Raw genomic sequence first — 9053 nt, 5'->3', positions numbered from 1 at the left:
GTGTGTGTGTGTGTGTGTGTGTGTGTGTGTGTGTGTGTGTGTCAGAGAGACAGAGTGTGTGTATGCATGTTGCCCTGATCATGTGTGCTTCATTTTTGCAGGCTCCATGTTCCTGCCACAGAATCTTTGTGCTGTTATGTCTGTGTCTCTTTTATGAGTCCTGAGTTATGTTGGGCTGCCAAATGTGGACAACATGTGGAAGTAAACATTATTACTGAAATACCTCTTTTGCTTGATTCCACTCAAGAGTAATCTGACACTAAAAAGATTTTTTGACCCTGATCTTTCAGCGCAGTATTGGTTGTATTTATACACTCAGCATTTCGGACAGTTGTTTTTGTTGCCTTCCTAGAAACATGAATGTCTGGTTTGCCATATCTATTCACAGAGAAATTAGGTGTTCAATTAACTGTAGTGTTCACTGTTAAACTCTAGATATAGTTTTACACGAGTAAAGCAATAACTTTTACTTGTGTTGAGTTGGTAGCTGTTACAATCAAACTTCTAAACATATGGCTGAAATTTTTTTTGATGTTTCTATAATCCATTTTGAGAGCTACATTTTTAATTCAATTTATGAAAATGAATGAAATACTGCTATTACACAAGCCAGAGCTAACTAGATTTGTTTGTTAAATAAACACTTATGGGACTGTATTAGATGAAAAATGAATAACTACTGATGGAATGAGGTTGTGATTTTGAGCTGGAGCACAGCGGGGCAGAGCTGGGAGTGTCTGCCCAAACGTGTGGAGAACCTCGAGGGTTGCTGGCTGTTCTAAGCAGTGGGGAACTTACTAGAGAGTCCAGAGTGTGGAGAACTAATCTCTGTAAATGTGAGGTGAAGGAATGTGGACTGAGGTGGAGCAGAGAGGACACTTGATGAAAGACTGCAGGTTTGGTGATCAGGGGCAGATGTGGACGAGATGATGTGTTTTAGTTTATTCTAATGTGCATTTTAACTTAACAATCTGTAATGAAGTAATCTCAATCTTGGTATCAATCCTGAAACAATGCACTGGATAAGCAGATGAAGTAGAAGACAATGGACAGATCGATACATGCATGTACACAGAGATCGATGCGGCAGACACAAAGAGAAAACACGGAAGTGACATACTGACATCCACATACAGCAGGAACATAAAAACTGCACGTGCACACATAAACAAGTGCACATGTGAACTTGTACACATTGTTTTCAGCACAATGCCTGTTCAGTTGTTACATGTATTTTGTGACCTACTTCCTACAAGTGGATAAACATTACTGCATTCCCAGGCATGTCATTTGTGTGTGTGCGTTCATGATTCTTCCACATTGTACAAAGGTTCTCAAAAACAAGAAGTCTGAGCAAGGAAGTGAAAAAGCAGCACAGTCAGATTCAGATTCATTCAGATTGTGATACATGCTAGCCTCGGCTTTATGTTGATTCTGAAAAAAAAGAAGGGGAAGAACGGAAAGTGTTCAAATGAAGCAGGTTAGAAAGGAAATAAGTAATCAGTGTTGGGGAGTAACGGAATACATGTTACGTATTTAAAATTACATTACGTATTTAAAATACAAAATGTGAGTAACTGTGTTGCGTTACAGTTACCGTTTAAAAGGGTGGTATTCAGAATACAGTTACTTTGTTGAAATGAATGGATTACATGGCCGTATTTTCCTGTTTCATATGTTAGGCTATGCCCTCTCTATTTTTGGTTTCCCCACCGGTGGAAACCTAAACAAGACACGCATTAAGAGGCTCTAATGCCTGTGTCTCAATCTTGCAGCCCATGTCACCTCTACTTGCGGCCCGCATAATGACGTGAAGAAACATTTTTAAAAAATATTCACAAAATGATTTAATATGAAGGCAATAGGCAGGTTGTTACAGGCATAGCCCTAAAGAATGTAGCCTCATGGGCAGGGAGAATGGACTGCCATACCCGTTATGTGTCTGTGAGCGAAGGAGGGAGAAAAAGAGTCGAAAAGTATGAAATGTCACCGAGAAGAAACGGGACATGGAAGCATGTCAATATAATATAACCACTGCAGCCAAAAAGAGTGCCTGACAAGCCCAGTTGTAAGTAAACTATTAAGAGTCGACTGTACACTGTGTTTGTCTTTACCTCCGAAACAATAAGTCCCGTTGGAGCAGCCTTTCAACGCCTCTCTCTGTCTCTCCCTAGCATAGTCGACCCAGACAACAAAGTAAAGCTAGTTTTCGGCTACAAGCCCGACATGAACCCGACATATTAGCCAGAGGTCCCTTTACTACGGTTCGGAGCTGCGGACCTGTTTATTTAGTTTTCTATACAAGATCGCTGCAAAAAGTGCAGCCTTACCTAATGTCCACCCTACTGTTACTCATTTTATATTAAGAATTAAAAATCTAGTTGGTATTGGTATGGCAAGTAACCTTCAGTAATAATAATAAATCACACAGCAATAGTACATTCATGTAGTTGTAAAAAGCAGGATAGAATATTAAGTAATCCAAAGTATTCAGAATACATTACTCTCATTGAGTAACGTAACAGAATACTTTACAAAATACATTTTGGGGCATGTATTCTGTAATCTGTAGTGGATTACATTTTAAAAGTAACCTTCCCAACACTGTAAGTAATGAAGTGCCAAACACTGCAACTTTGGAAATGGGCACTTGGAGTTTATTCCAAATGTGAGTCAGTCCCCAAAGATCACAATATTTCAATCCCTTATGTTGCACGCATTTAAATATATACTGTACACATGAAAGCATCAAAGTTGAAAAATTGACACTCCACAAACCTATCAGTGACTGAATTGTTATAGTCATCTTTTATATATAGTATATGATTAAAGTTCAGTTAATTTGCTCAAAAAGGGGAAGAGATTGCATAAAAACTTGCTTTGCAACAATGAATATATCAGAATAAACATAAGCAAAGGGAAACATTTCTTTTCAGCCAAGCAGAATATTTACTGTACTGTTATTATAATTTTAATTTACTGATGCAATGTTTAAATGTTTTCTAGGCAAAATGACAAAAAAAAGTATCTGTGCAGGGACAAGTGGAGAAAAATGATGCGCACATGGTGATCGAGAGAATGGAAAGACAGAGAGGTGAAAATGAAACCTGGATTTTATCTGGTAATTGCATGATGTTAAATTGTGTAATTCTTAGCAGTGATGTGAACTGGGAATGTTACATAGACTAGAGTCTCTATTAACAGCATGAAGCAGGATAACAGCGGTCTCATGAATGAGTTCAGTGTGTTTGGAGTAGACCCACATTATACTCGCAGCTACCGTTTTTAAGTGGAAGTAGTGGGCTGCCCCTGCTTTTTTAAGTTCATGCTGTAACCGCATTAATTTGTGAAGATCTGCTCATTACAGACTTTATAGTGGTTTCCAATTTAAAATGTTTGCCAAACAGTGAATATGCAACAAACTAATTTTAATATACCTGCACATCTTTGATGAAAAACATATGATATGTAAGAATTTGTTTCCATTAATAAAAGGTTTTATATCACATGTGAAAACATGCAGAAGTTTATCAAACACTCTCTTAAGACAGCTTCCTATCTCTCTTTGATCTCTGTCAATCTCAGATACAGGGAGCACACAAAACAGATGCTTTTTTCATATACAAACACAAATACACAATTATGATGCAGAGCCAGTGTTATTTTTGGGTTGTTGTTCCTCAAGGTCTAGGTGAAGGGGGGGCTTCCTATTGGTTCTCAGGAAGAAGGCGTCAGCACAAGAAAACAATCAGAGGATGTCCAGTGACAGATCCGCTGATAACACTTCTCTGTTTCTCATTCCCTGACACACACATACATTATCCCAATGAATATCATTATCACCTCGTGAAATGTGGACTGCTAATAATGAGTCACAAGCCTGATCCTGTTTTTAACCATGAACACTGGGGCATCTTGCAACGTCTGCATTTCTATATGCATTTGGTATGTAGCCGTCTTTGTTGCTGTTGCCATAAATATGAGCATGCTTGGTCTTGATCTTGGACTTGACAGCGACTGACAAAACAAAGCACTCTGATGTTTGTCCATCAGTCAGCACACATGTTGAGTAATGGGAGCACAGAAACATCTCTGTTGCTACTGTAAATCACAGGTTTCAACCAACAAGTAGGACGTTAAAGCCAATGTTAAAGAGTTCTGCATGAACAAACATGCTTCCTATCATTCAAAAATCAATTTTAATGACCAGCTTCAAAATGTAAAGATCCCATATTGGTTGCCTTGGCAGCAAGCAAAGAAAAAAAACCTAATAAACTGGAAAGGCAGAAACTGTTTCTTAATATCTCTGTGATAAGGTCCAAAAAAATCTGCATAGGAAGACTAATGGCAACAAAAAAACAATAGATACTGGAGCTCATTTCTTTCTTTCTGTGCCATATAATCAAGGATATTAGACAGAGATAAAAGAACCTGCACGTATTCTAACAACAGAACGATGAACTCTTCAGCCAGAACAGTTCATCTAAACGAAACTATAAAGCTTTTTTCTTGGTGTGCATTCATTTTTCAATTAGGGAACTCCTATTAGCTGAAAATGATGTACTGGATTTATCTTGTACACTTGTACATTTTCATTGCTATTAGGATTACGACAATAATGGTCATTTACATATTAAAGTTTAAGTTTTACTTGTTGTTCTCACTCTTTGTTGGATTTTAACACCTCTGTTCACTTATTGTTTGTGTCTTGTATTAATCATCACTTTTTATATATTTTGCATGATAATTTGAATTAAAAATCCTCAATCGAAGTTCATTTGGTGCTGCTTTAATCAATGTCAAATTGTTTCATCAGAAAAGTAAAATTTTCTTTAGATACATCTTTTTGTGTGTTAAAACTGTGAACACTACTGCACACTGTCACGTTTGAATAGGTTAGAACGCCCCATTCATTAGAGACATAGAGGATTCTACACAGTCTGGTGAAAATATGAAACCCAACAATTCACATAGAACCATTTTTAGGAGCATAACCTGCAGCATATCAAATAACTTCAGCAAAGTATCGATTCTTCTAGTAGAACTTTAATTTGTACAAAGTTTATTAAGAAATTGCAGCAAAGCTTGCGCACTCCAAACAGCCATATTTTCAGAACAGTTCTCTTTTTTTGTACAAACTTACTAAAGATTATAAATGAAATTAATTACCAACATGCTAGTATGCTAACATTAGCTGTTCTATAGGAAGGTTCCTAAAACCGCTGACAGCAACAAACAAGCTTCATTTCCAACTTCTTTCAATAGAATCTGAAGCTTTTGTTGCTTACATCTGTTTACAGGTTTCATCATCATCTAGAATTGAATAAACAGGCTATAACAGCAGGATTGATATGAGCAACTACAACATGAGTCAGTAACAATAACAGTGTAAAATTATTTTTTGTTATTAATAAAGACATTAAGATTTTATTGACTAGGACCAAACAGCAACTGAATTTCTGTGTTTTCTGCTGCTCCTGCGCAGCTGTCTCATACACACAGAGTCATACTTTATAAGCTGCAGTTAAAACATATTTTACATTGTTGCTTGTCAAAGTAATTTTGCTTCTTTCAAGCCAAATTATTAGTGCTATAGTGCCCAAATTTCTAATCACTTCCAAAGCTGTATTGAACCAAAATTGTATAGTAGTGTAAAGGTAACATATTAAAAGGGTTGAGAGAAGAATGTAATGGTGCATAGAGGATTTACATACTTCCTAGTATGGCTGATTCAGTCTCCTGACACACCTCCAGGAAGCTGCAGTAAGATTCCATCTCAGCAATGGAGATCCGTACAGTGGAATAAGATCCATAAACGTCCATATTTACCACAACTTGTAAAACAAGATCCAAAGGTCTTTCTTCCTCAAGCCTTCCTCAAGATTCTGTTTGTAGTCAGAATAAACTGAATCTTACATGGTTGTACTGCATGTATATTCTTTTCTATGGTATCTACCGGTCCTGCCTCCCCACTGACTCTGTCAGAGAAGCGGGGGGTGATCCATGTTTGTCTAATGCTTCTCCTGTCTGTTACACACACAAATACACACTTTTTGTTTTCTATGCCGCTGTGCTGCTGGACCTGTTTGTTGCATGTCCCTGTACAGCCCACAAGATACCTGTAACCTCTCTACTTCTGTCTATGTCTGTTTCTGGCTCTCTGTCATAATCTCTGCTACAGGGTAAAGCCTATTACAGGTCATTTGCATACACCCACACCTGTTACAATCACAGACCTGCTGTGAAGGAGGGAGTTTACACTCTATGTAGACTCTATTAGAGGTTCTTTTCTACCCTGTACACTTCTCTCCTAATTTTGAGAGATTTTGTGTAATTTTGTGAAATAATTAACAACAAAAATACAAATAAAAAAGGATACTGTGGAGTAATACAGTAGTGTTTCAAGTGAGCCAGTATGCAAAACATCAGCATCCTGGCTGCTTACCCACATGACATGTAGGTGTAATATTTTCGGTCACACCTGTGCTCTTTCTGTAATGTGACAATACTGCAAACCTTTTAAGCACAATCACCAACCTATGATAAAGTCAAGAGAATCATTTTGAGACATTGTCAAGAATAGTCTTTTTTTACATGCAACACACAGCTGGGGATTATCCACACATGGTAAATGGCCTGTATTTATATAGCGCTTTACTAGTCCCTAAGGACCCCAAAGCGCTACATATCCAGTCATCCACCCATTCACACACACATCCACACATGTATTCACTACTGGAAATATGCTGCTTGGTATAGGCAAGGGAGGGATGGCACCAGGAAGAGTGTAGACATTCTATAGCTCAGAATGACCTGATCTATTCTTGCGTAGGCTCCGTCTGACATTATACAGACTTTTAGTAAAAACCATGTAATGCCTGAATGGACTTATTCTGACACTTAGAGCACTGCCTTGAAATGTCTAAAATAGTTCTGAACTGAAATGCATGTGAGAAAACAGCTTATTTATATGGTGAAAAAAGCTCTACCTGCTGAAGTCTTATTTTAAGCTATCGTAGAAGTGGATTACAGCAGTGAACTCTATTCAGGTACACACTGTACTTAATCTTTTATAGTTTTTACCCAGATAAAAATCAGCTCATGTAACTTTTCAAGGCACTAAATAAAATAAAAGAAGTTTTTTTGGAGGTGGCTAAAATCCCATAAGCATCTCATTTAAAGGTTTGCTGTATGGTGCTTTATTTCTGGCAAGTGAATTACCTGAAATTAGTTTGTGAGTACAGAATCAAAGAAAAACAGACCTTTTTTAAATGTTGGCATTTTTGTTTGTTTGTTTTGTTTGAGAATTCATAATAATGAGAGACATTCAAAATACCTTATCTCACTTCATTACCAAATGAAATGATTGAAATGAAATCATTTCTCAGCTCAGTTTTTCAGATTTTTCACATGCAAATAAACAGATTTAACCAGCTGGAGCATCATCTAGTGGTGATGCAATCAAATATGCAAATTGTAAAATAAGATTGTTTTATCTCACACATACAGCTCGACGCTGCTCCCGATCTATCTGTAAAATAATTTCTCTGTCTCCTCAGATGTGATCCCAACTCTGCCAACAAGCAATCAAACTGCCCGACTAACATCCTGCAAATGCATGAAAGCAGCTGTGATTCAACTTCAACTCTTGGATTAAACCATTAGATTCTCCCTGCTGTTGCCTTCTGTTGAGAACTGGATGAACCCAGAATCCCTGTTTCTTCCTTTTCTTGTGTAGAAACACCAGGACCAGCACATCATTGCTGGATGTGAAATGCATTTCTTTTTTTTGTAGTGTGTTTTTGAGGACAAATTCTTTTGCAAAACCGCAATGCTTTTGATGCGTATTTAGATTACATGACAAATTTGCATCTCAAATAATTTGAATTTCATCTTGTATTTTAAGGTCCAATGGTCAAATTTAAATTACAAATGACAGAGCCTGTCACACCTGCCTGTGAGGATTTTGGTCTCTGCTGTCCTTTGTCAGTCAGCTGTATCTGGAACGCTTTCTTTTCAGTCTAAAAACTGAAGTTCTACAGGACCTTAACCTTAATACCTTTTTCATGTGCAGTTATGAGTCGAGTATCTCTGTTGGCCTTTTTGAAAAATTGATGTTGGTTCTCTTGATGTCAGCCAGCTCCTTTAATTCCCCTGGAGAGGCTTGCTGTTCCCTTTATTCTCTCCTTTACTGCCCAAGATGCACACTTTATGTTCGTTCTGTGGGTATCTGCCTGTGATATCCATGCATGCTTCCTGTTTCATCCTTAATAGTTGATCTAGCCCTTCTTTGTGGATGCTCTAGGTACTGGACTTCAGGAGGAATCTTCTGCTAGCAAATTCTTAAGCTTATAACAGGACTGTTGATTGAGCGAGAATCACAGAAGCACCAGTGACCTCAGATAATCCTTGTTCTGTCTTCACTGAGATATTTGAATGCTAATCAATAAAATCAAATCAAATCAAATCAAAACATATTTTTCAGCTAATTTTTCAAATAGAGCTTCTGCACCTTCTGTTATAGTTAAATTGACTCTTTCAATAACTCCTCACCACTGCATAAGCTATTATTATTCAGGTGCCCATTTAAGTTATTTTGCCCTCTTCCATCTCTATGCAGTCTCACAATCAGTGTTTTACATTAGTTTATCATATGTTATTATTATCATGTCACAATAAGCAAAAACTGAGAAATCTGCACTTTGTTAAACTGTGTTCGTGCCGCCACCATGTATGAAAATGTTAGCATGTACAATAATGTAGCTTACCTGCTTGTATTTTATATTTCACAAGATCAAACACATGGGATAGACTAACACTTTACCACACAAAACTGTATTAATAAGCTGCAGGTCCATTTCACTCCCACTCCTGACAAACCACTACAGACTCGTGTGTATCCCCATCACTACCATTGACAAGGTGGTACTAAGGAAGCAGCATTATTATAGGCTTTGACCCTTTAAAGCTCTTTTTTACTGAGTACGGATTAAGTCAAAGCTATATAGCACACACACCTATAACACAGTCACTACAGTCGATATGACAGTCAC

At 37.4% G+C, this 9053-nt stretch overlaps 1 protein-coding gene across 6 annotated transcripts in view; it reads right to left on the bottom strand.

The window, feature by feature from the left end:
* The window catches only part of mcf2l2 (MCF.2 cell line derived transforming sequence-like 2), a 106776-nt gene that overhangs the window by 89569 nt on the left and 8154 nt on the right, over positions 1-9053 (bottom strand). For 2 of the 6 annotated variants that reach the window (XM_005940453.3, XM_005940450.3), the window contains exon 1: positions 5715-9048. The exons of 2 other annotated variants lie outside the window; for them this stretch is intronic. In XM_005940453.3, the coding sequence (XP_005940515.1) occupies positions 5715-5823 (109 nt within the window). In that variant the 5' untranslated portion in view covers positions 5824-9048. Of the gene's footprint in view, positions 1-5714; positions 9050-9053 lie in introns of those variants that run through there. 2 more of the 6 variants (XM_005940449.3, XM_005940454.3) reach the window with 2 other exon arrangements.

The sequence above is a fragment of the Haplochromis burtoni genome, unplaced genomic scaffold, assembly GCF_018398535.1.
Source record: "Haplochromis burtoni strain Fernald_Lab_line unplaced genomic scaffold, NCSU_Asbu1 Contig_292, whole genome shotgun sequence".
NCBI lineage: Eukaryota > Metazoa > Chordata > Actinopteri > Cichliformes > Cichlidae > Haplochromis > Haplochromis burtoni.
Note: the sequence above shows the minus strand (reverse complement) of the source record. Positions and strands in the feature narration are given on the sequence as shown.